Here is a 24,541-nt window from a genome sequence, read left to right on the forward strand (position 1 = left end):
CATTTCCGTCATATAGAGTCTTCCTCATGAATTATGATACAAGAACCTACAACCACTTCAAATGCTCTAAACTGACTCAGACTCAATCGCTCGATATAACACTTTATCCCCACCCATACACCGCGATCGATGCAGTAGATGACCTCGTTCCTTGCGCACATAAGCCGCAAAACAAACAGCAGCGACCATCACAGCTCCAGAACTGATCAGCACCGGATACTGGAACTGAGCCGGCAGCGGGAAAGCAATAGTCGAGGCAAAAGAAAGCATCTCGAAAACATTCTGCAGCGCCATTTCAGTCGCAGAGAAGCGGGCACGGGCATGTTCCGGTATATTCTACATAATGCCATTCGTTCAGTACATGCAACCACAAGCCAATAGGTAATCTTAGAGAAGCCACTTACCTCCTGAACAAGAAACTGAACGGACAAATCGAATCCCCAGAGCCCAATCCGACTCAAAGCCACGCCCGCAATCAGCGTGCCCGCCACGAACCGCGAGCTCGAGTCCCAAGCAACGAAAGAAACGGCCGCACCAGCCACGCAGACAAACTGCCAGTTCAGGAACCATAGCCCGGACCGAATCGGACCGATCCGGTTCATGATCATAGGCGCTGTCCATGTGCCAGATAGCTCGGCGGCCACGGAGCCGATGCGCATGTAGCTGACTTGTAACGAGGTAAAGCCCGTGTGCAGCAGGTACGTGGTCATTGTTGCGCCGAATGATAGGACTGTTAGGTAGAGCAGGCTCAGGGCAAATGATGCTAGGAAGACTGGGCTGGCTATGTACTCCTTCCATGGTGCTAGTGATGACTCTGGCAAGGAGTGGGGTATCTCGCGAGATGATGTGTTCTGGTTAGGGTCGTCGCTCTCGCTATTTATATCATCTGCTTGTGTTGTGGGAGCTTGTGTCTTGGTCAAGGCGGGAACTGATTGGTAGACCTGGGCAATGGCCATATATTCGACCAGCACTGATGCGGTATTCAGGGTGAATACTGTCCAAATTGCGTATCGGGATGATATGCTGTCGATCAAGGAGATGAATACTGGTGCCACGAGCTTGCAGAATAGATCGATTCGTCTCATGGAGGCGTTCAAGTCTGTCATTCGATCAAAGTTAGATATTGTAGAGCTTCAAGTCGCTTCAACGTTCTCACCTTGTCGAGGGACATTGATACTATCCGAGATCACGATTGCCTAGTGTCAATTATCAGCGATATCTCTTTCTAGAATAAAAATGTGTATCGGATGCATGGAGGAAACCAGGCATCCCAAATACAATTATCCGTACATACCCAATCCCGTTCCACAGCTACCGTATTAGCCGAAGCGGCCAATTTCTCTATACAAGCCAGCAAGCCCTGCACAGCGAACAAGACAATCGTAAGCACCCAAGAGTCCGTAGACAGGGTTGCCACAAAGCACAAGCACGACACCGCGACAGGGACTCTTTGCCACACTACTCCTTTGATTAGCCATTGGCCTTGAATGATACTCCGTACATAGTGAAATATTCAAAACGACTCCAACCTACCAATGGAATACCTCACAGCTACGAGCCGGTCTAAGCGATCAACTTGCGCACCCAGCCAGGACGACAGCACGACGGTTGAAAACGCCCGCACTAGAGCGTATATCGAAGCATATAGTAGTGTGCCCGGGAAGATCGAAGCTAGGAAGAGCACGGCGCCAAATTCGAACATGCGTGAGTTCCATGCTGAGAGTGTGTGTGAGATGTATAGGCGTGTTAGTACTGAGCCGGCTTCTGGTGCTGGGCTATCATTTGCCGGTCGTGAAGCATCATCGGCCGACGTCGGTAACAGAGCGTTGGAGGAATTGATGGTGCTTTCTGATGACCGCCGGCTAGGCTCTCGGGACCTGCTCTCAAAATCCATCTGGAAACGCTGCTTGAAATTTACAGCATGTATGCAAGGGTGTCTGGTCGAATTTTTGTTGAATTTGAGATCATTTGGGTGTCGGGAACCATAATGCCGGGAGTGCCCAGGTGGGCTGAGGACCTTAAAAAAAAACTTTAAAACAATGTTAGGTGCAATGGCGTGCTATTTGTGTTTTATATAACAACCGTTTTATATGTAAGTCCATCAGCGGAATATTAGTTCTTTTCTAGAGAAATGAAGAAGATCGATGATTGCAAATCTTCAGCAAATGCAATAAATAGTATATGGTATATGGGCCAAATTCCCAATAAATTCTAATACACCCGAACAATAAAAATTACAAGCTATAGACGGTATCCCTATCTTTAATTCAACCACCTGAGTCCTTCGGGAGATGATTTCGTCGTCCGTCGGGCAAGCACCTCAACGACCTTTCGGCGCACACCCTCGCGGTGGGCGTATCTCTCAAGGAAGTAGTCGACTACAGATTTCCGCGATGCGTGGCCTTGGCGCACAACCTCCTCAATATTTTGCTCGGAGGGAAGAGCGAAGCGGGCATGAGGGTAGTTTTTGTAATCTCCCTGGCTCAGAAGCGCTAGGCGGGACTCGTTTTCGGGGATCTTGAAGAAGTTATCCACGGTTGTATCTGAGACCTCTTGGAGCGTAGCGGGCTGCCACTCGGCCTGGCGGGCAGGCTTGGACATCAGACGGGCCTTGACACCCTCGACGAAATCAGGGTGACGCATAAAGTTGGCAGCGATCTCGTGCTCGCGCTGGAAGGTCTCCGAGATGGTCCACTTCTTGCCAAGACGTAACTGGCGCAGGGTCACCTTAAGGGAAGTCGGGGAGCGGCCTGACAGAGTCTCCAGTGTCTTTTGTGCCCACTCCTTGTGCTCGGTCTCCTTCTCCAAAGCCTCGATAATCTCCTCCACAGTGTTGAATCCGAAGCAGCGGTCAATGGCAGTGCGCAGGCTACCGGCCATGAGCATAGGCTCCGCCTCAAGCGGGGGGAGGCCAAGGGAGAACTCAGCCATGGTCTTGTTCACGATTTCCAAACGCTCAGGAAGCTCGACGTGGTCGGGGAAAGTCAGCTCGGAAAGACGCTGCGCCACATTGCTCAGAACACTGGAGTGCAAGTAGTGTGTGGCAATGCCTGCATACAGAGCCTGGACACCCTTCAGGCGCTCCGAGGTCAGAGCCAGGTATGTGCCAGTCTCACCATCAAGACGGGGGAGGAAGAACGAGCCGCCAACGTCGGGGAAGAAGCCAATAGTTGTCTCGGGCATAGCAAAAACGGTACGCTCAGTCGCAATTCGGAAGGGGGCGTGCATGCTGAGGCCCACACCACCACCCATGGTGATTCCATCCATAAATGTGATAACAGGCTTCGAGTATGTAGCGATCAGGTGGTCGAGGCGGTATTCGAGTCCGAAGAATTCAGTCGATGTTTTCTGTCCTTCCGCTCCACTCTCACATTGCAGCGCCAGGGCAGCAACGTCGCCTCCTGCGCATAGAGCCTTGGTGCCGGCTCCGGAGATGAGAATCATGTTTGCAAGATGAGATTTCTCCCACTCCTATTCATCCAACGCTTAGTATTGTATGTTTCTGATGTTCCGGGTATCCATGCTAACCTTCAATCGAGGGAGAATCTTGCGAGCCATCGAGCCGTTGAGGGAGTTGAGCTTCTTGGGTCGGTTGAGCTCAACGCTGCGGAGACCGTAGATCGAGTTGAACAGCACATCGTCGCGCTCATCGCCGGGGAGCTCTTTGGGGATATCAGATGAAGTCGACATCTAACCATAGTAAGCAAGTAAGTACCGGATATCGGGCTTCTCTCCGAACAGGGTGCATACCATAGCTGTTGCCCGGAAGGCAGGGTTGGTCACTTTGGCGCGTAGAGGCATTGCTGAAGGAACGCGCGAGATCCAGCTCGGCGAGGAGACGCGATTGAATTGTCGAAGTAACATTAGAACTGAAATATGACGAGAACCAGAGAAGGGGGTTATGTGGTGACAATCAGGTGTTTCTCCGCTTTCCTTGACCTCGGGAGTTTTTCGCTGGATTTTCTTTCCGCTCCGAGGACCAACACTCCGCCCATAACCGACATGCTCGGAGGTACATTTCGGCGACATCACCGCAATTGTCATTTTTTTTTTAAAAAAAACATTACAAATGGATCCAAATAATATGGCTGTCAAATAATAGAAAAGGCCAGCCAAGTACTGCATATGTTGTTGCCCCCAGGCCGACTCTGAGAAGTAATGACGTTCGAAGTATAGATGACCTATTTGTACACAGCTAGATAATGCCAAAAAAAACAAGAAACAGAGAATAATACAATTAAACGTTCTTCCATGTAGCCTTCATCCGGCTAAAGTCCAGCGGATACACCTTCTCTCCGTTTGCTGAGGGCGAAAAGAGTGTGTCCACCTTCGCCAAGTCCGTCGAGTGCGAAAGCAGGATCTTGTGCAGTGCATTCTTCTCAATAACCAATCTTGCTGTCTCCAAGACATTCTTCACATCCAAATCCTCGACGCTGATAGTTCGTGCGTGGTTGCCGAACTTTTCGACCGCATCAGAGAACATCTCATTGGGCTTCAGTGTAACGAATGTAGACCGGCCCTTCTGATACCAGCCATGAGCTTTGACGAGATTTCTGATGAAGAACGGACTGGCAGCTTCGTCGATACCGATGGTGTTATCAACAACAATCAATTCGCCGCGTGAAAGCCGGTGGCTGAGGGCAATGCGCCAGGCTTGGTCGTAGATCTTTCGGGGCAGATCGGTCGAGAAATCACGAGGATGAGGTCCGAAAGCGACACCACCACCTCGTCGAACTGGCGACATCTTATCACCCGCACGCGCACGACCGGAGCCCTTCTGCGCGTACAGCTTCCTGTGACTACCGTGCACATCGTCCCTCCACTTGGTGCTGGCTGAACCTTGTCGGGTGCTGTCACCCTCATAGATGACTGCGCGGTGGAGAATATCGTGACGAGTGGGCATCTGAAGTAGTCTGCGGGAGTAATGGACCAGACGCTGGGGTTCCAAGTTGGGCCACCGGTAGGTCATGACTTGAACAGGGGTTTGGCCGCCTGGTCGCTGTGCTTGCTCGGCCTGCACAGCATCCTGAGTCGCCACTGGGGGTTGTGTTGCCGCTTCGGTTGCCATTGAGCGTGTAAGGCATCGTTGCTGTATGATTCGATGCGCTGTCAGTAAATGCGTCCTAGAACCGGACCGAGAAGAATTCATGGAATGCACTAACCGTCACCTGCTTCGGGCCTGACATGAGTCCGCCCGAGCTGCGCGACAGCAGCCTCAGCGACCGAATAACATCGTTACCTGGCATTGTGAAAGTCCCTGGGTGATCGACGTATAAGTTGGTGATGTCCGGAGTCTTGAATGGAGCAAAAGTTGATCCCGGGCGGTGGGTGCCAGCAGAACCTTGGCGCTTCAAAGTATACACACAACTACTAGCCCAATACAGATGACAGTCTTATCATTCTCGCGTCATTGCTACCTACTTTCGAAGTCGGTCTTCCTCTTCTCCATCATGTTTCTGATTCGAAACCCACAACCACTCAACAACCATAACCGCAAAGACGCAACCGCAGGCAACAGACATAACCCCAAAGAGACAATACAATGACTAACAACCTCTCCAAAGAGACTGAAGAAGCTGATACCGAAGTAGCCGATACCTCCACACTACGTACTATTGGGCAAGGGTTTTGCGGAACCGTGTGGGCATCCGAGACAGGCCCTGCATTCAAAAGGGAGGATGGCGGGCCTGATCGATCTTTGATAAACGACTTTGAAATGCACCGCCGAGTTATCCAAAGCTTCCAAAAGATCTCAACCCTACAATTACAAATCCATCTAGTTAACGGACCAGAAATGGTGGTCCGTAAACCATCGAAAATTTCCACCAGGCTATACTACACCATGCAATATGATCAAATCTCAACGTATACCGCCTTTCTCCGATACTGTCGGACGACTTCTTATTAGGAAGTACTGTCCGCCAAAGATCATCAAAGAAATTATCGCTAGCGATCCGAATAAAGACTGCTTGGTGAGGCCGTACCTCGGCCGAAGACGAACACGAAAGCCTCATACTACGTCGCAATTCACAGCATTTTCTCTACGGAATTTCCCACTTCATATCGATCAATTCGAAGAACTCGGCATGACAACGAGCGATATAAGTCAGTACGCAAGAGTTATGGCCGAAACTCTCGCCGTAATGCACTGGGTTGGCGAGATTGATGGGAATGATATTGAGTTTGTTCTTGCGCCGCCTTATAAGGGGCGTCCTCTTAAAATCGAGTCTGACGCCCTTGGAGACCACTCGATATGGGTTCTCGACTTTGATTTATGTAGGGGGATGGCAATGAATTCAAATGGGGTGGAACAAGCTGCTGCTGCCTTTTGGGGCAATGATCCTTATTATCCCCGACCAGGCCTTGAGAAGGATCTTTTATGGATTGTGTTTCGACAATATTATCTCCGGATCAGTGAGACCTGTATTGGCATTGTGAATGAGCCGGACGAGGCAAAGAGACGGCGCGCCCTATCAAGGCAGTTCATTGACTTGGTTGAACAAGAAGGGACGACGAGGAATATAAGGAAGGGAAAAGAAAGAAAGCTGATCTGAATTAATTTCATGATTTTCAAGCTTGAAAATTTCCAGGTTGACGTTGACAATAATATCTGGCCATTTATGCGGCCTCTGTCTTTGAGGACGTAGGACTATATAAATTCGATTCATTTGGCTAAGCATGATATAAGGGACATGATATGTAAGAACACCCCAATGTGTTTTTCGATGTTCTTTTGGGTGTCTTTTTAGATGTATACAAGGGTAGTAAAAAAAGAATAAACCGCACGCGTAATTTCCTACATATTGTATCCCTGGGCCCTAGTTAACTATGTAATTGGTACGGAGTACGTAGTTAGGTACCTACAACTAGGACAGTCACGTGATAAGTTAGGACTGAACAGAAAAAGTTCCCCGGGAAGACAACAACATCGAACCTCAAGCCCAAGCCCATCATACACCCCAATTCCTCGAATTATGGCCCACTGCGAGCGGGCTTCGAAGCCTCTGCTCCAATGCCTTCGCAATACCTACTCTAGAGGCGTGGCTGGAGTCCAGCTCCAGACGCGAGCTTTCCAGTCGACCGCCAGCGTTCGAGAGGCCGAAGCCGAAACTCCGAGCCAACCTTTCCACAAGGCACCCGATCCCTCTCTTGTGACGAGTCCCCGTCTTGAAAGACGGTTGATCCGACAGGGAACCGCCCCCATTGGATCTCGTCGTCGCCGTGCCGCGCTCCAAGATTCAGAGAACCTTCCTTTCGAACAACTGCCCTACCAATGTTTCCAAGAAGCCCGGAAGATTTTGCTTGCGGACCGCGAAGAGAAGTTGAAGGAGATTGAGACGATGAGGCAGCGTCTTGCCAGACAGGAGGCTTTGTCTGTCGAGGAGGCTGGTGGAGCAAAGGCGAAGAAGTCCCGCGTTACTGCCATGCAATTACACCTGGAGCGCCTCAAGGTTCTGGCCGATATTAACGACCCCTTGGTCAAGCGAAAGTTCGAAGATAATGAAGGTAATCATCTCTCGGTCAACTGATCAAATTGGGCTGAGGCTAATGGTCCGTTTTCTATCAATTCAGGTGACATGTCCAAGCCCATCTACCGCTTTTTGGCCGACCGCAAATGGCGGGAATACCGCCGCAAGATTCTGGTCCAGCGTATCACCCAGATGAACGTCATTCCCGATGTCCTGCCTCACTGCGACCCCGTCGTCGAAACAAAGTTGTACTTCGGCAAGCGACAAGTCCAAGCCGGTGAATTCGTCGAAGCGAAACTCAGCACAAGCGCGCCTAAACTTGACGTGCAAATGTTTGAGGGTGGTGAAAAGCTGGTCACCATTGCAGTTGTCGACCCCGATGTCCCGAACGTTGAGAACAACAACTTCGATTATAAGACACACTTCCTGGCCGTCAACGTTCCCATCTCGGCCACCTCCACCAAGCTCGATCTCGCGCAGCTTTTGGAGGATTCCCAGGTCGTTCTCCCCTGGCTCCCACCTGTTGCTCAGATGGGAAGTCCCTACCACCGTCTCTCTCTCTTCATCATGGAGCAGAAGGATTCCCAGCCTCTCGACTTTGCCGCCGTCAAGGCTAAGGAGTCTAGCCGCGACACCACCCTCCTTCGCACTCTCCAGTCCCGTTACCACCTCAAGGCTATCGGTGCTCACCTGTTCCGTACCCAATGGGACGACACGACCCTGGAGGTCATGAAGGAGATTGGATTCGACGGTGCCAATGTGGAGCTCCGCCGCAAGAGAGTCGAGCCTCTGCCATATAAGAGACGTAACCCCTCTTCGTTCCGCTGATCTTGTTTGTCTTGAAGCCTTTGTATTGTACAATTTGATATATGTATGAATATGCACACTGATTTAATCCCTTTCAACCAAACTCCATGCGTATGCTTAAACAAAATGGACCCGACTGCCGCGCATCGGCGAACTGCAATCCACCTGCTCTGGTATAATGTACAATGTATAATCCTCAAATGTTCTGGGAATCCAGTTGCGCCGGTTGCAACGGATTGGTCACCCACTCCATCTTCGATAGAGGCCATACCCTGGCAATTATCTTCCCATTAATGAGACCCATGGGCACTGGACCGTAATTCCTCGAATCCCTAGACCAGGGAAGATTGTCGCCGGCCAGAAAGACATGACCTTCGGGGATCTGCAGACATCACCACAAGTCAACAATTGAATCCAACGGGAACCAAGAATACATAGCTCACCTGAATCATATTCCCATCCTTGCCAATACCCGTACTAAGCGGCTTATCTTGACAGACAAAATCCCCAGGCATGCCCACTACCCGCTTGGCCACATGCACGCCTTGAAAGTTCGGGTGACCATATCGCACGACGTCTCCAACCTCGATTCCTTTGCCGTTGCGGTGCATGCGCGATATCAGGAGCCAGTCTCCTCGCACGTCGAAGGTAGGGTACATCGAAGGGCCCTCGCTGAGCTGGACGGTTATCAGGTGCTCCCAGATCAGCGCGCAGGCGCAGAATGTGCTGGTGCCATTGAGCGCGAGCCGGCCAATAGTGCGCAGATTGGCAGCCTTTATTACAGACCGAACTAAGTGCTCCATGTGTGGTGAATTGGAAACATGGTCTTGCTCAGCTCGAGCTGCATCAACTATTCCGCGGATCGTCGGGAATGGTCATGTGACCACATGCAGCCTTTAAAATCCATTTTTTTGCTCCACATTTTCCTCTTCTCCCATCATCAGTCAATATGTCTTGTGTCTTTGAACCAGCAATTGATAGGATATTGCCGTCGCATTGGATTTTGATATCCAGGAGCCTTCCAGTTACATCAGCTGCCCATTAATGTTTGGGTGCTGGGCTGAGAAGGACCTGGATTTTCATTCATGCCTCGATTATTCTGAGCACCTCTTATGATCACTAGAGATGCTCGAATAGTCAATATCCTTTACATACTCCCCATACCCCATTACCCTTACCCTCAATCCCTTCAGGGATGTTCGCTTCTCCAAATGCTAGAGCTTGCCGTCGCCGAAATACATAACCAGGACGAGCACGTGTGGAATATGAAGCTAGATGAACACAACCAGCCTATCTTCTGATAGGTTGTCCCCCAGTGTGCCTCACTTTGACCCCATTTCATTATGGGACTGGGTTCTTGAGGCATGCATAGTGGGGAGACATCTCAATTAGACAATTTATTATCATTTTCAATTTCTCACGCTCACTTTTAAGTTATTTTGTAGCCTTATTGGACAATATAAATGAGACTTATCCATGTGTCAATCAAGGTGACTTTTTGCACCACGAATCAGCATCTAACAACCATGTCAGTCCAAGTCCAAGCAAGACGAATTAACAACATAATACATACCCTGATGCTTCTCAACTGCCTCAATGCCCTCCCTCTTCTTCGCCTTCTGCCGATGATCCACCCCATACCTCTTATTCCGATCCTCCAACAATGAATCCAACCCCGCAGGATGTGCCACCTTCACGCTGTCATTCGATATAAAGCTACCCATCAACTGTGGCTGACCCAGAGGCACAGGGTCTCCACGATCAACCTGCCAGAAATGATAAGTCTTGCCATAGATAGGCGCAACATCCTGCATCTCTGCCGTCTCGGCGGCTTCCCATACAGCATCGGGCACACCAGCCGGTGAGGGCATGATCAGCATGCCACTCTTGACCTCGAACTCGTGCGTGTGCCAGAGCTTACGCTCTTCGGTGGGAAGAGTCGCGAAGATCCGCGGCGAGACCATGTATTCCACGCCGATGAGGCGGGCGTTTGCCTTGGGCGAGTCGTAGATCAGGCATTGGCGGATATCTGGGTGAGGTATTAATGTTAAACACATTGGTTATTCGCTTTTTTGGCTATAAATATGGCTGTTATTACGTACCCTCTGTTAAATGAGTGCAATAGTGATCGGCCTCGACGCATCGGGTTGGATCGTTGGCGTAGAAGTGGAATGCATTGAGATGTGCGCAGATTTGTTTTACGGGCGTGAAGTCCTGGATCATCGCAGCTCCGCTCTCGAGTACTCGACTCTTCATTGTTCGTGGATCGCCTGGAAGTTCATTTCCATCGCCACCACAGCTTTTTCCGGGGTTTGACATTTTGCAGTATATGCGTTGAGTTCAAGTGTTGTATTCGCGAATTGTTGATAAGTGTTTGGTAAGAGAGACTTCAAATGGCACAAATTGGAATTAGTTAAATAATATAAATCCGTGAGGCAAGTTTCTTGAATTGTTTCCATTGCGTTGACGTCACGATGATTGTTGACTTCCTATTTGGGACTATTTACTATTACAGCTACATTTAGCAGTGGCTACATATGTACATATGGTCGTATTAGATGACGCGGCCTACTTCGTAGACGATATATCTTAATTTATCCATTAGTCTTGAGTGTTACCCAGCAAAGCAAGTGCCTCTTCTGCAGTAAGGCGACTAGACAGTAAAAATCGCATCAATCCTTGCTTGGGTCACATGAAGTAGAGGTTCGAGTGTTGGATTGGGTACCAACCCAGCAAACTTCCGTTCAAGGTTTGAGGTTCCATAATCTTCGAGCAAGATTAGCAACAGTTCTGTATGTGGATCAGTTTAATTACCTTCTTCTGGCTCCAGATTATGGCTCGACTTCATCAACATTGATTCCCACTTAGACTCCCATTCAGCTGGCAACTTCTCCACAAAGCCAATCATTTGGAAAATTAAAACCTCGTCCTCGCCAAGATACCAGAATGGCCAGGTCGTGAATAGGAAGAAATAAATCTACAGTTCATATCGCCGTAAGTATATTTCTTTCGAAGAAAAGATATGTCGACGTACCATGCAACCTGTACGCCCTAAGTCGACACGATAGTCACAAAGCTGTCAGTGGAAATCGTCTCTGGTACCCTTAATGAACCCGGCTGGGCTAGCTTCTGAGGTTCCTGTCCTTGAAAGGAGCTCTCTCCAAAATCAAGGAGCCGAATATCTTCGTCGTCCTCGTCTATCCACTCAGTCCATTCCGCTGCCTTGATCAGCTGGGTCGGCAATTCATTCCCTAGAGGCGTGCCATCAATCCGTTTCAGCGGCTCAATTTCCGGGAACCCAAGAACTTCAAAAAGCTGCTCCTCAGTTTGTTTAGATAAATGAGTGCAACTAAATGCAGTATTCCGACCACTGATATCTAATAAGAAGTGAGTATAATGGCGCTAACAACAAAAAAAAAACCTGTAGAGGAGGAAACGCCCTCACCTCCATGGCACATGCCAGCACTATGAATGGACTTGATAGCTTTCAAAATCACCTTTTCATAAGGCGACACCACTTATTGAGCGGTTGTGTGAATTGCGCTTCTGATATATTGGACTTAATCTGCCTCCATAACTCAAGCGACAATCTCTTTTTGCTCCAACAAGTCATAAGTTGGAGCCTTCCTCATATCGAAACGGCCCTGACCATCAAAACGATGCTGATCTTTCTTCCGTTGGCAGTAAGCCATTGCTTCATTGCGCACTATGCTCCACTCAAGCATGCTCGTGCCTAAAGCCTTATGATCGGCCTTGAGCGTTTCCAAAGCCTCCTTTACCCACGCGACACAATTCCATCCTGGCCGACTCTGTCGGACAGGCGTATTGCGCATAATTTCGGCTACTTGATATCCATCCAATACCTTCCCAATCATGATGCGAACAAGTAACATGCTAGTAGCGGTAAGTGAACACTCAAGCTCTTCGAAGTGCCACTCAGAGCCCCCTCCCAACTTCGGGGTCTCGTTCGCGTGATAACAGAAACCCGTGCTATTCTCTCTCTCAACTTTGGGCCCTACAATCAGGGACCAATGGTACCTAGTCAAGATATATGGTATTAACCTTGCTGGTTGCATTAAGCTAAACAACATCATGGATGGTGATCTCACGTGTCTTCCTTGCCTGGCATGGTTGATTTGCCTCCTCGTGCATGGAGAACAACATATATCCGATCCTTGTTAGAGGGCATTGCAGGTGACGTTAATCAAGATGGCTAGATATTCCGCTAATTGGGCCGATTATTGCTGCAAGGGTGGTCGTAATGGAATTCTTCTCGAAATCTATCATATACCGGGCTCTCTGGATATCTTTATATTTGCGTGGCTCCAAGGTAGAACCTTTCCCCAAAGCTATAGCCGCGCTTATACGATGTGATGTGATTCGGGCTGCAGTAGATCTTCCGATAGCTCCTCTTAAAATAGAAACCGAATTGGGCACTTTTCTCGGATAGGTGCCTCATACGTTAAAACGAAAGAAAGGGCCAATTGCATTTGCAGAAATTCCAACCAAACACCAAACCCCTGCGAGGAGGACTAGGCGCAGCATAAAAATAGAAATTCCAAACACCAGGCAATTAGCGGCTCAGCTAGCGTCGAATCAGTTGTTAGCGTTGTGCCAATGCTTTCTAGGTGTTTACTGGGCAGATATGCAATGTGCACCTTAAGGTATACGTGTAACTATATGCAGTACACGTGCACGTACACGGATATAGTTACATAAATGTTGTAGCCTGAATATCGCTTTGTGAGGGGTCGGGGTAAAGGAAACACCCACATACTGTGGACTATCACCCAACGCGGGCGGTATATGGGAATTTGAATTGCTTGCCGGGGAAGTTACAGCTATGCTTAATCGAGGCAGATAATTAAAGGACCAGAAAGGGATGAAAAGGAACCACTAATGGGTGCGGCATTCCAAGGTTGGTCCAACTAACGGGTTCTGATTCTATGGAGTGGTTTATCAAGTTCTGAAGTCATAATGAATAACAAAGGTCGCAATCACAGCCAACGATTCTTGTTCAAGCTTATCTAAATCACTGAATCATAGGATTGATCCATAATAAAAGTGCGATCAGGCCCGACTCTTCTTCCTGGTGATCAACTACTCCCCGTCAAAACCATACCAGCCAAATTCAAGCTCTGCACCATAACAAGCACCGCCAATCTGCTAATAACAATCTCCTCCTTCAATCTCTCTCACAAATCCCCGACCATCTCAAACGACCCTACCTCCTCGACAGTCCAGAGCCTATTCCTAGATCGGGAGAGTACCTGACCACTGTCCTGATCCACAACCTTAAATTCACCAGTCAACGCGCCATCAGATTCCCAGTGCAGGGTAATTCCCTGAAGTTCAATGCTGTCAAACCCATAGGTGCGCGTGAAAGTGTTTGGATGTCGAAGATGGACTTCATGGCCATGCAGAGAGAGAGTGACGTTCATGCTGAGCATCTTGAAGGATGCAGTACAGAGACCGACATCAACATGCACGGAATCTGGTGAGTTGTTCAGTCGGGCCAGTTGCATTTGAGGTGTTTCCCGGCACACTCTCACGGTGTAAAGAGGTGTTTTATTGTCCGAGTCCAGCAGTAAGAGGGACTTGGGTCTGTAGTGGATGTGAATCATCTGGATTGGGGTTGACATGTCGATAGTATGAGCTCTGGTCAGAAATAAGGTTTTAATAGAAGCACGGGGAGAAGTTCAGAATAGGTATTGTTTTGGTTGATTCCGGTTGGAATTGGGTGTCCTTTTATAGACAACGATCGAGGATCCTATTACAAACAATCCCTATATAACCAATACTTTTCTGGGAATACTTTCGTTCTAAAAGGGCCTTCATCCAGCTGATATAATTCATACAGAAGCATGATTGGCCATCCAGCATTCATTAGCGAGCAGACCAATAAGATGGCGTACAACATGGTCTGTTGGCCCCCATGTTTGTCTTGGCCCGCCGCACTCCGTCACAGCCATGACTATAATTGAACATGCGTCTGTGGCTGTTTAGCGTGGATATAATCATGGGGAATACCGCATAGGCAATCTTTCCCGTCCTCAATGGGTAACTGACCATGCCGGTGACAACAAAGAAATCCCGCGGTCGAACAGGCTGTCGGACATGCAGGTGAGTATTTGATATCTTTCTATACTCCAAATCCAACCGTTGTAATAGAATCCGGAGAGTTAAATGTGACGAAACGCGGCCTTCCTGCGAACGCTGTACTTCCACAGGTCGAACGTGCGATGGGTATGAGCTACCCAGTTCCGATGTCCGCAGAAAAGCCTTAGAAAGAAAGGGAAAGAGGCATATCTATCCGTATGGGCAACAGAGCTATATAATATGCGCCCAACTATGTTGCTCGGTTCAGTCCGCCCAAAATCTATCTCGAATTGAGTACCAAAGCTTCACCTTCTTGCAACAATACACAGCAACCGAAATACCAGGATGTTTCAGCTCTCCACTGTGGAACCGGATGATCCTGTATTCTTCATGCTGCAGTGGCAGTAGGTGCCTTGCATCGCTTCATGAGAGGTCGGTGTCCCTCGCTTCAGGTTAGTATATTGCTTGAGCCAGGAATGCCATTCGCCATAAGACAATATATCAAGTCTGTGGATCTACTTCGAAGACGACTTGACGAAGCAAGAGACTCCTGCGAGCAGGTTGTTCTAGTAGCTTGTCTGTTGTTTATCTGTTTGGAAATGCCACAAGGGAATAAAGTCGGTGCTATTGCCCATCTAAGGGCGGGGCTTCGCATTTTCTCGATTCTAAAAATGGGCTGACAGACAGATATCCCGAGTCTCGAGCCAACTACACCCGTTGACCAGCTAGAAAGCATATTCACTCGACTGGACTACGAATCGGCCATGTTCGGGGAGCCAAGTCCTATTCTGAGCCCCGCATCTTTTAACAGTCCGCTCCCAAATCTGATCGCGCCAATGGGGTTCTCCTGCGTGATGGAAGCCCGGAAGTCTCTTAGCGTTCTATACAATGCTGCCCTTCACTTTCGAGGAGAGCTGATCCATCTCGTTGCTGTTGGGATGAAAGACCATAACCTGGACTTGGCAGCTCGACATTGTATACACCATTCACGCACGAAAACAGTCGACTTGACGTCCCGCCCTGATCTGATAGGGCGACAAGCCGGTCTGCGGTTTGAGTTAGAGAGGTGGATTTCCCTTTTCAAACAACTTTCTCAAAATCAATCATACGTACACGCACGACCAGTCATCCTCCTCGAAATCCAGGACTTCTACATATGCTTCATTGTATCCACCTATCGGAACACACATGAAGTAGCTTGCGATGAATCCATCGACCTCTTCCGTCGCATTGTCTACCTATCAAAGCTATTCATTCATGGAGCCAGCACGGCAACCTTCACACTGGAATCAGGGGCAGTCCCTTCCCTCTACCTCATCGCAATGAAATGCCGCGACCCACCCACCCGACGGGATGCTATATCACTCCTCGACCAAACCAATTGCCAAGAAGGAATGTGGGAAGGACCACTGATCGCGAGATTCGTCACTGAAATCGCACACCTGGAAGAGCAAACAACAGGCACCACCCCAACCCACTCCAGAGAGATACCTGAGAGTAACCGATCTGATACCATAGTCATGACCACCGACATACCCGGACATGGCCGTTTGGTATGTACACGATACCAGCATGAGTCAACGGGAAAGCTGCAGATGACGGAAAGAAGGTTCCGACTGTAGGTAAGATGCACAAGTCTATACACACATTCCAATACATTTGTATTGCTTCAGTATCTCATGATTCCTACATTCCAGTAGTACGTTCAAACACCCGGCACGTACGTGGGAAAAAGGAGAAGAGCGGAATCGGCCCCGTGACAAGCAAGATGCTGGTTTTTCAGGTTCAATCATTGAATTGATCTTTTTAGATAAAGCGCAATATGAGATTTGTCAAAGTGTCCATGTTCTCACTCGGTTACTGGTGGCCCTCAATCTTGGCAAAATGCGGCATTGATGGAGAACTCGCGCGTTCCACACTGTAGTCCACAAAATTCCCCGAAGAGATCTTGCCATTAGTTGTATTCATTTATGATGCCGCAATTGTGCGTTTTGCTGATAGGATATGCGGATAATCTTCGGCACTACACGGGTGAAATTAATCCTCCCGTCGTCGGATGTTTCACTTTCCTTCTGAAGACGATTAACTGCCCACTGCTTGTATAGTATGAGTTTAAACTGTGGATCTGGTATTATGGAGCAGCACAACTGATATCCATCCTGTTGTAAAGATCGGCAGAAGGATAATATGCAGAAATTCCGCATTTCCCGCGGGGCTCACTTGGCTATAAAAATATGAAAAAAGGTCTGAAAAGCAAGCAAATATTCTAGAAAAAGAGAGGAAGACACCACTTTGTTCCCTGGTATTGATTACTCCTTGTCCTACTGCTGGATATATACTTTCTGACTCCACCTGCCCTCAAGAAAGTGGTAATCAAAAAAGGCCATCCACTGAGTCGCCGCAATCACGATGACCTACAAAGTTACCCTCGCGCAATATCTTTTCCTCAGACTGCATCAGTTTGGAGTACGCAGTGTTCACGGTGTTCCTGGGGACTACAACTTAGTTGCCCTAGATTATGTCGAACATTCAGGACTACACTGGGTTGGTAATGCCAACGAACTCAATGCTGGATACGCAGCCGATGGCTACGCGAGGATCAAAGGTATATCAGCGTTGATAACTGCATTTGGAGTTGGAGAACTGTCTGCCCTAAATGCCATTGGTGGGGCATATGCAGAGAAGGCCCCCGTGGTTCATATTGTCGGAGTCCCGTCAACAGCATCCCAGGATCAAGGTCTTTTTCTACACCATTCATTTGGAGATGGAAATTTCCGCCTGAATGCAGAGATCTACGCTAAGTTCACTTGTGCTCAGGCAAATCTGAGAAATGTAGATACTGCTCCTACCTTGATCGACGAGACTCTGCGCCAATGCTTGCTCCAAAGCAGGCCTGTCTATATTGAACTGCCCACGGACCTGGTCAAGGCCCGGATTCCAGCTGCCAAGCTCGACCGACCAATTTATTTACCTGTTTCTCCGAATAATTTAGTTATTGAGAATGCTGCCATCGAAGATATCCTCAAGCGATTGTACGCTGCCAGACAGCCCTTCATTATTGTCGACGGGTTTGCCCCTCGGTATGGAATAAGCTCTAAAGCGGATGAGCTCGTTCGTGTCACTGGATTTCCAACTTCAACTACACCCTTTGGAAAAGGAATCATCAACGAGACATATCCCAACTTCCATGGTATCTTCGCAGGAGCTGCAGGCAAGGAGATATATATACCCTAGGTGAACTCCTGCGACCTCATTGTCCGCATTGCACCGTTAAATGCAGACACCAACACCTACGGCTTCACTACATTGACAAACCGCAACGTGACCATCGAGGTGGACCAGAAAGGAGTCGAGGTTTATGGAGCACTCTATCGTGATCTGAACATCAAAACCCTCCTACGGAAACTGCTTGATCGTTTGGATACATCAAGGCTGCCGCGACTAAGCCCGTACCCGGACCTTGGAGATCCTAGAAAACTGCGCGATGAGCTAGCAGAGCCTACGCGCGATACAGTAATTGACCAAGAGACTTTCTAGCTGCGTATTTCAACATTCTTCCGCTCTGGCGACATTGTCATGACTGAGACCGGCACCTCATCTTCCGGCGGAAGAGACTTCGTCTTGCCTCCACAAACAACAGTGATCAATTCCGCTCTCTGGCTTTCGATCGGGTATATGCTTGGTGCATGCAGCGGTGCAGCCCTGGCTCAGCGCGAGATGATATCGGAAAAGAGCCGTCCGGATGGTCGAACAATTCTATTTGAAGGCGACGGCAGTCTCCAGATGAGTGTACAGGCTATTGGGGATATCATTCGCAACCGCCTGGATGTAACTATTTTTGTGATTAACAACGATGGATACACTATTGAACGCTATATAAACGGTATGCACGCAGGATATAACTGGGTTCAGCCCTGGCGGTATCTGGAGTCTGCGCGGTACTTCGGTGCTCCCGAGAATGATCCCGAGTACCCGGTGTTCAATAAGCGAGTCGAAAACTGGGGCGAGTTGATGGATGTTATGCAGGATGAGCAGCTGAAAGCTGGAAAGGGCTTTAATATGGTGGAAGTTATCATGGACAAAGAAGACGCGCCATCATCATTGAAGAAACTTGTGCGAATGGCGGCGAAAAGAAATGAGGGTGGTACTGAGACCCCACCGGTACATCAACAGTTAGAGCAGAGAGTCATGGCGACGTCGTGATTTATTCTACATGTAATGGGAGCTTGGTCGTAGTGAAATCCTTCTTTCCTCTATCCATCCTCCTATAGAATTGAGCCAGTCACTGTTATTCCCCTTTCTATAGTTCACCCTTTGCCAATTGAAAGAGCCTCCCACAATTTCAATAATGGGAATAATAGTCAAATGACAATTATGGTCAAATGGGAATTATGATCAATTGGCGAAGTACACTTAATTGAGAAAGCTGAAAGCCGTTGGCCATGTTTCAATCTATCTGCGAAGGTAGGTTGGAGAAATGGGTAAGGAGGGTCCGCATGGCTTTAGCTTTCATAACCAATTCGTTCTTATCTCGTCTTTCGTCGGCTCGCGGCTAGCATTGATGTTGACTATCCTTATAGATACTACAGTACCTAAGACGTTGGCAAGTTGACTAGCTGTATATCCCTTTTCCGAACAAAAGTGTCAAAGGTTCAATTATAGTCTCTCCAAACGAAGAATAAAGTCAGATACATTCCTGTCAATGCTAGCAACCAGATGAGCGCGAATTGCGAAATGAGTTCCATAGTGGTGATTTTGATGCTCTCTCAAACAGGATTTCGCGATGCGCTCGGGAACGATGTGTGTCTATTCGAAGTATTCATATCATTGGCGGCTCCTGTCAGTTTGATCAGTGTCCAGCTGCAAGCCTCGAAACCGCGAGCGATCAAATAGAAAAGTGGTTCATGATGGTATTTTCAACGACTGGCTATGGAATGATGACACTCACCGGAGCACTTTCTCCCACTTAGGCAAATTTACGTCCTGGACCATTATACAATGAGATACTCTAACATTACTTCATAGCTGGAATTAGAAAGACAACACTTTTGTAATTCCTGCGTATTCTTTGTCGTGATTTAGCTGACAATTTATAGCGCTCACCCCGTCAATGAGCTGGTCTCGATCCAGTAAAAGACGTTCAGGTTAACTGAACTCAACACTATGCTAGAATCCATAGGCTTTGTTGAAAGGCACGACTGCTTTCCTCCACGCCTCCCGTTCACTGACAGTCTCCCACCATGCATGCAGACTGGGTCTCTTAAAGATGAGATCTTTAAATCCCAGGCCCACGAGCAAGTGCACGAGAGGCATATAGAATGCATCGACCAGGGAGAACTGATCCCCAGCCATGTAACGCTGTCTCGACAAGATGACTTCCAGCGTGTCAAGTTTTGGTGTCAGACTCGCCAAAGCACTGGAGGTTTCGGTTTCGGGAACAGATGCTCCGGTAAATCTATGTTTTAGCAATTAGAGATAATCTTCTGCCGCGGTTCTCGCGACCCGAAACCTGGTAGTCACTCACTTAGCTATGACATGCTTGAGGATGAACGGCTCAGTAAGCTGATCGAACTGCGTTAGTTCTGCCGATGCAGCTTGGGCAAACAGTCCAACGGCGCCAGGGTTTGTCGCTTCTGGAATCAGCGACTCCCCGGAGGCCTTCCATTTCGCGGCCAAATAGAGAGCAATGGCACGGGACTCTAGATAAAAACGGAATTAGGAAATTAATCCAAACGCCATATCCGCCATGAGGGGCAAAGGTTGCACTTACCGAACAAAGTCAAATCCCCATCAATCAGTACTGGGACCTTGCCATAGGGATTCTTGGCCAAATGTTCAGGTTTCTAGAAGGCAAGCGTCAGACAATCCATTCTCAAGAACGCAGGAATTGGGGTTATCAAACCTTCTGATCCCCATTCGCTACGCTTATATCGATCAACTCAACATCATGAATCCCTTTCTCAAAAAGTACGTGACGTGCGCGCAAAGTATTCCAAGATGTAGCAGCGCCGATTAGTTGAAGAACCATATTCGTCGAGATAATGATCAAATTAAATTGAACCACAGAAAAGAAAGGGCTGTTTGAACTTGGACTTGACCTTGGTAATTTTCTGAGGCGAGGCACTGGTGCAGCCTTTATAGAGCATTTCACGTCCACATACTAGCGTATTACTAATAGTCATGGACAAAGCACAGTATTACTCTATATTACCACCGACGTCAATGATTCTATATCGAGATCATTTCAGATGCCAAACCCGTGGATTATCAATTGTTGCATTTGCCACAACACCCTGTGGAGCATGTGGGGAATGCGGGAAAATTACCCGAAGGGGAAGTAAGTCAAGCCACGACTCTGAGACCAACTTAATGTTTGCATCCTGGCGTGCTTTGAAATCAACTTGGTTGAATCCAAGCTATTTCCTATGAGACATTTGAGGGATTGATGATGTCGTGTGCTTGGAATCGATATACTGTTTGCATCCAAGGACAGTGGACGCAAATTTATTGTTTGATAGATAACCGTACCGATTTTACTGAACTTGCGGCCAATAAGCGCGCCTCTAAACAGAAAGCTGAGGTGATTACATAGCTGGGCAGAATAATGGTCTGAAGAGAGGCAATAAAATGCATGCCCTGCGATCGAGAGACTAGAACCCGGTTTGCCGGTCCTAGGAGGTCCAAGTAGGAGATAGCCCCGTTGATCAATTTTAATAATACAAATTGAAATGCAGGCAAATGCAGGCCTAAGTGTGGGCGCTATCCTCAAGTGTTTCCGTCCATTGTCCCCATTCTTTCACTTTTCTCGCTCTTGATACAAAACCTATAATGTCCTGAAGCAAGGAACGAGTGAAGGTGTTCCTCCCCCGTGCAATCTGTCCGCGGACCTTTGCTGCGCTCTCACTGCCAAACTCTTCGCTTGATTCCACGCGCCAATTGGTCCCTTTTCTTGACATCTTGAACAATAGATATAGGGATTTGCAAGATTTGCTTCGTGGCCGAACCGCAAACTCCACACTGGGGATTTGATGCCGCCTGACAAGCAACTTCATGTTCTTTGAGAATCGGGAATACCGCACGCTCAAGTAGAACTGCGTGTTCGGAGCCCCTCGGAATGACCGTAGAATCGACTGGAACAAGAGTACGAGGAAGATCGTGAATGTACGTGAGCGTGATAAATGTATTTTCACAATGGAATTCAATCCGAACTCAACACAGAGACATGGTTATTTGATAGATCTCCGAACCAAATCTTCGGTTGTCTTTTCCGTTTCGAGATATATTTTGGGTGACAGAAATCGTTTCCCACCTCACGACACTTTGTCTCATGCTATAAATATAAACTTCGCAATTGTGTTTCCTGTACGGAGTAATCTGTGGCCAATCAAATGACTCTACGACCTTTATATCCTTTTCTCGCCGCTTTTCCTAATATCACATACATACTCATATTTTGCAGCTATCTTTATTTTCTTCACTGTTCGTTTCAGGGCATCAAGCATACGAAGCGCGCGTCACCAGTCCAGTAGCCTGCTTCGCGAGGTTGGATACCAGATCACTGATACATAGGTTTGTAGAACTGGCAGCGTAATAGGCTGCCACTACACTAGCACCAGGAAGGCAGCTACTGTGACTAAAAATAGCTGCATCCTTTCTCATAGATAGAAATCCATTATCACACTTGTACCTCAATTCAGGGTTTCAACTCAGCGATGGGTCGGTGTAAATGATATCATCCATCCATCCATCCATCCAACTGTAACAGCATTAAATATACATTCATCTGTAAAACTCTCATCAATCCTCCCCGCCAACCTCCAGAAGGCATTCTGTCCTCTTCCTCGACCCCTATCCCCCAAGAAACACTGCCTGATAATCAACCCTATGGAATGATCTTTCTAGCTCTCATTCTGTCAAAGGCAATATGATACCCCTTAATGTGGTCAACGGATTCATTAAAGCCAATGCTTCTCGCCTCAGTGAGGTCAAAATGGCGATCGAAGGTCGAGTACGGACCACTAAATTTCCCAGTCAGATAAGAATATCGAAACACTCGACAGACACTCACGCCACAATAGTCATGAAAGACCAACAGGTATTATCCAGTACCTTCTGTCTCAAGCCTTTCTCTTTCGTCCAACTATCCCACTTCCCCTTCTGCGCCTTGACCCATTCCTCACCGCTCAATCCCCCCTTTGCTACGGGGCCTACTCCCTTCAGCCCAAAATAGGCCGCTATACCAGGCCATGTCATCTCCCAGCTCAGCCCCTCGTCTACATCTGCAATATTGAATGACTTCCCTGCCGTCTTCTCTGGATGCAGGGAGGCATAGATGTGAAAACGCCCTAGCTGATCAGAGGAGATGTTGGATTGGAGGTGAGTGTACGATTCTTCCGTTCCTGGGAATGGGACATCGAGAGAGGGCGAAAGAGACTTCCACAGGGAGAGGTAGAGGCCAAGGGGCTCTGCTATGTTCATCGGGTTGTGGTTTGGGACGAAGCCGACCTGCATGTACGTATTAGAATAGGATAGTTCACGTGAAACCCGGGGGGGGATAAGGGTAAGTACAATTGCATCTGGGCGGATGTCCGCAAATTTCCAGTTCTTGTCTTTGGAGAGCTTGGCCAACGTGTCGATTTGGGGGTAATAGAAAATATGGTCTCCGTACGGGGCTGGTACTCTTGGTGCGCTCTCTTTAAGAGGGACAACCCTCTCCACTTTATCTCCAAATTCAAATCCGTACCACTATTCGCAATCTTAGCCCTGGAATAAACTCGAGAGTACATTGGGTATGACGACGTACCTTCCCACCAGTCGGGAATGTCCAGAATTGAAGGTTCGGACAGACATTCTCTACTGCAACTACCGCATTGGTGATGAAGTCTATATTCTCTCGTTTGCGTTCCTCGGAGCCCTCATCCCCCCACCCACGATGGACATATGCTTGTACCCCATCCCGTTAGCTGGCGTCCAAGTAATTTTGGAGGCCACGTCGGCTTACCTGCGAAATAAACATGAGTGATTTCTTGGATATTTTCGATCTTGCCCAAGTAGTCAATAATGCTTTGAGAATCTTTTGACAAGTCGAGGCCGGAATAAAGCCGTAACCGTTGATCTGTAGGGAGCCCCGCGTCCTCAACGCTCAATGGCCGGCTCGTGAGACCCACGATCCGCTTAAAAGTGGTGGGCGTTGGATAAGATAAAGCCGCGTTTATTATCGCCCAACCGGTAATACCGGATGCCCCAAAGACGAGGGCCTGTGGCTCGTCGGTCTTTACCGTCGTCATTATGAAAGACTTTGAAAACTCAGGCGCGTCCTTGAATGAATTTCGAACTGGCGTGAACTGAGTTTATCCTGGTGTATGGTTATGATCACAACTGCCATGCAAGGGTTGAGGGACTCCATGATGGCGTCTTATATCTAAGTTCAGTGCCAAATTGATTTGTAAGGCGGCCCGCGTTCCAAGGTTGGGGCTCGCCGTAAGGCTGAGGTATGAATCACGCTCAACAATGACCTCATTAATATTTATAATCATAACAAGCCGTCAACCCTCACTTCGCTTGGGCGGCTTATTGGCAAGCTTTAAACTCAAATCGTAGACTAATTACAATACACGGTTACGGACCGCCTTTAAGCCGAATCCACGCTGGTTCCAATGCGGTAATCATAATATTCGACTTCAAAGATCGTAACAAAGCATGAAACCCACGACCGGACCCCTAATACATGTATGATGACGGGAAGAGGGCTTGGGTTGGAGGTCTGGACAATAGGGCAGGAAAGTGGACACGGCACGGGCTTGTCATCTTTGTAATTTGGTTGAGTAGGCTTGGGGGGTGCCTTGGTAATAGGAAATGCGCGTGATTTGGGGTGGAGAGTGCTGTTTGGCTAATAATATTCAATGAACACCCTTCTTCCTTTGTAATTAACAAGAACAATTCCTAATAAAGAATTAATCAAGAGACAACCCAGCCGAATCAATCACCGGTTGCATTCATTTTCTTGCCCGTTGGCCTTCAAGCTTTCACCATTAATCGGCCTTGTACGACTCGTCGACGATGCCTCACTCGCTGTGTTTCTATTCTCGTTTATTCTAGTGATATTGTGGAAAGCATCGTTGAAAACGCACATTTGATCGACCCCCAAATAACCCTTGCAGTTTATC

At 48.1% G+C, this 24,541-nt stretch overlaps 15 protein-coding genes across 15 annotated transcripts; 4 read left to right on the top strand and 11 right to left on the bottom strand.

The window, feature by feature from the left end:
- Positions 1-66: 66 nt before the first annotated feature.
- N7471_006247 (putative iron-regulated transporter) lies at positions 67-1,894 on the bottom strand (the record flags this gene model as incomplete). Its single annotated transcript, XM_057278966.1, has 5 exons — positions 67-336; positions 405-1,099; positions 1,157-1,196; positions 1,295-1,458; positions 1,534-1,894. 5 exons carry the CDS (start codon positions 1,892-1,894, stop codon positions 67-69), a joined length of 1,530 nt encoding a protein of 509 aa, XP_057138576.1.
- Positions 1,895-2,175: 281 nt separating this feature from the next.
- N7471_006248 (mitochondrial 37S ribosomal protein mS47) lies at positions 2,176-4,044 on the bottom strand (the record flags this gene model as incomplete). The annotated part of the gene is made up of 3 exons (XM_057278967.1): positions 2,176-3,471; positions 3,529-3,690; positions 3,751-4,044. The coding sequence occupies 3 exons, from the start codon at positions 4,042-4,044 to the stop codon at positions 2,263-2,265; spliced, it is 1,665 nt and encodes a 554-aa protein (XP_057138577.1). The 3' UTR covers positions 2,176-2,262.
- Positions 4,045-4,237: 193 nt separating this feature from the next.
- On the bottom strand, positions 4,238-5,292 carry N7471_006249 (mitochondrial 54S ribosomal protein uL4m; the record flags this gene model as incomplete). Its single annotated transcript, XM_057278968.1, has 2 exons — positions 5,163-5,292; positions 4,238-5,089 (listed from the first exon to the last, which is right to left on the bottom strand). The coding sequence occupies exons 1-2, from the start codon at positions 5,244-5,246 to the stop codon at positions 4,238-4,240; spliced, it is 936 nt and encodes a 311-aa protein (XP_057138578.1). The 5' UTR covers positions 5,247-5,292.
- Positions 5,293-5,849: 557 nt separating this feature from the next.
- On the top strand, positions 5,850-6,554 carry N7471_006250 (zinc finger protein; the record flags this gene model as incomplete). Its single annotated transcript, XM_057278969.1, has 1 exon — positions 5,850-6,554. One exon carries the CDS (start codon positions 5,850-5,852, stop codon positions 6,552-6,554), a length of 705 nt encoding a protein of 234 aa, XP_057138579.1.
- Positions 6,555-6,936: 382 nt separating this feature from the next.
- On the top strand, positions 6,937-8,365 carry N7471_006251 (mitochondrial 54S ribosomal protein mL38). The gene is made up of 2 exons (XM_057278970.1): positions 6,937-7,506; positions 7,573-8,365. The coding sequence occupies exons 1-2, from the start codon at positions 6,975-6,977 to the stop codon at positions 8,295-8,297; spliced, it is 1,257 nt and encodes a 418-aa protein (XP_057138580.1). The 5' UTR covers positions 6,937-6,974; the 3' UTR covers positions 8,298-8,365.
- Positions 8,366-8,472: 107 nt separating this feature from the next.
- On the bottom strand, positions 8,473-9,079 carry N7471_006252 (putative mitochondrial inner membrane protease subunit 1; the record flags this gene model as incomplete). Its single annotated transcript, XM_057278971.1, has 2 exons — positions 8,473-8,658; positions 8,720-9,079. The coding sequence occupies 2 exons, from the start codon at positions 9,077-9,079 to the stop codon at positions 8,473-8,475; spliced, it is 546 nt and encodes a 181-aa protein (XP_057138581.1).
- Positions 9,080-9,761: 682 nt separating this feature from the next.
- On the bottom strand, positions 9,762-10,595 carry N7471_006253 (OBAP family protein; the record flags this gene model as incomplete). The annotated part of the gene is made up of 3 exons (XM_057278972.1): positions 9,762-9,793; positions 9,850-10,305; positions 10,379-10,595. 3 exons carry the CDS (start codon positions 10,593-10,595, stop codon positions 9,762-9,764), a joined length of 705 nt encoding a protein of 234 aa, XP_057138582.1.
- A 334-nt stretch (positions 10,596-10,929) lies between these two features.
- N7471_006254 (uncharacterized protein) lies at positions 10,930-11,313 on the bottom strand (the record flags this gene model as incomplete). The annotated part of the gene is made up of 3 exons (XM_057278973.1): positions 10,930-11,066; positions 11,091-11,253; positions 11,311-11,313. 3 exons carry the CDS (start codon positions 11,311-11,313, stop codon positions 10,930-10,932), a joined length of 303 nt encoding a protein of 100 aa, XP_057138583.1.
- A 14-nt stretch (positions 11,314-11,327) lies between these two features.
- On the bottom strand, positions 11,328-11,727 carry N7471_006255 (uncharacterized protein; the record flags this gene model as incomplete). Its single annotated transcript, XM_057278974.1, has 2 exons — positions 11,328-11,591; positions 11,722-11,727. 2 exons carry the CDS (start codon positions 11,725-11,727, stop codon positions 11,328-11,330), a joined length of 270 nt encoding a protein of 89 aa, XP_057138584.1.
- A 127-nt stretch (positions 11,728-11,854) lies between these two features.
- On the bottom strand, positions 11,855-12,528 carry N7471_006256 (uncharacterized protein; the record flags this gene model as incomplete). Its single annotated transcript, XM_057278975.1, has 2 exons — positions 12,386-12,528; positions 11,855-12,314 (listed from the first exon to the last, which is right to left on the bottom strand). The coding sequence occupies exons 1-2, from the start codon at positions 12,463-12,465 to the stop codon at positions 11,855-11,857; spliced, it is 540 nt and encodes a 179-aa protein (XP_057138585.1). The 5' UTR covers positions 12,466-12,528.
- Positions 12,529-13,471: 943 nt separating this feature from the next.
- Positions 13,472-13,918, bottom strand: N7471_006257 (uncharacterized protein; the record flags this gene model as incomplete). The annotated part of the gene is made up of 1 exon (XM_057278976.1): positions 13,472-13,918. One exon carries the CDS (start codon positions 13,916-13,918, stop codon positions 13,472-13,474), a length of 447 nt encoding a protein of 148 aa, XP_057138586.1.
- Positions 13,919-15,139: 1,221 nt separating this feature from the next.
- Positions 15,140-15,997, top strand: N7471_006258 (uncharacterized protein; the record flags this gene model as incomplete). Its single annotated transcript, XM_057278977.1, has 1 exon — positions 15,140-15,997. The coding sequence occupies one exon, from the start codon at positions 15,140-15,142 to the stop codon at positions 15,995-15,997; it is 858 nt and encodes a 285-aa protein (XP_057138587.1).
- Positions 15,998-16,784: 787 nt separating this feature from the next.
- Positions 16,785-18,578, top strand: N7471_006259 (alpha-keto acid decarboxylase family protein; the record flags this gene model as incomplete). Its single annotated transcript, XM_057278978.1, has 3 exons — positions 16,785-17,565; positions 17,656-17,888; positions 17,913-18,578. The coding sequence occupies 3 exons, from the start codon at positions 16,785-16,787 to the stop codon at positions 18,576-18,578; spliced, it is 1,680 nt and encodes a 559-aa protein (XP_057138588.1).
- A 963-nt stretch (positions 18,579-19,541) lies between these two features.
- On the bottom strand, positions 19,542-20,403 carry N7471_006260 (glutathione S-transferase family protein; the record flags this gene model as incomplete). The annotated part of the gene is made up of 4 exons (XM_057278979.1): positions 19,542-19,830; positions 19,900-20,074; positions 20,146-20,218; positions 20,278-20,403. 4 exons carry the CDS (start codon positions 20,401-20,403, stop codon positions 19,542-19,544), a joined length of 663 nt encoding a protein of 220 aa, XP_057138589.1.
- A 1,854-nt stretch (positions 20,404-22,257) lies between these two features.
- Positions 22,258-23,662, bottom strand: N7471_006261 (SDR family oxidoreductase; the record flags this gene model as incomplete). The annotated part of the gene is made up of 5 exons (XM_057278980.1): positions 22,258-22,393; positions 22,444-22,880; positions 22,944-23,120; positions 23,179-23,318; positions 23,377-23,662. 5 exons carry the CDS (start codon positions 23,660-23,662, stop codon positions 22,258-22,260), a joined length of 1,176 nt encoding a protein of 391 aa, XP_057138590.1.
- Positions 23,663-24,541: the final 879 nt, after the last annotated feature.

The sequence above is a fragment of the Penicillium samsonianum genome (genome assembly GCF_028829775.1).
Source record: "Penicillium samsonianum strain IBT 33392 chromosome Unknown utg000003l_segment0_segment0, whole genome shotgun sequence".
Classification (NCBI taxonomy): domain Eukaryota; kingdom Fungi; phylum Ascomycota; class Eurotiomycetes; order Eurotiales; family Aspergillaceae; genus Penicillium; species Penicillium samsonianum.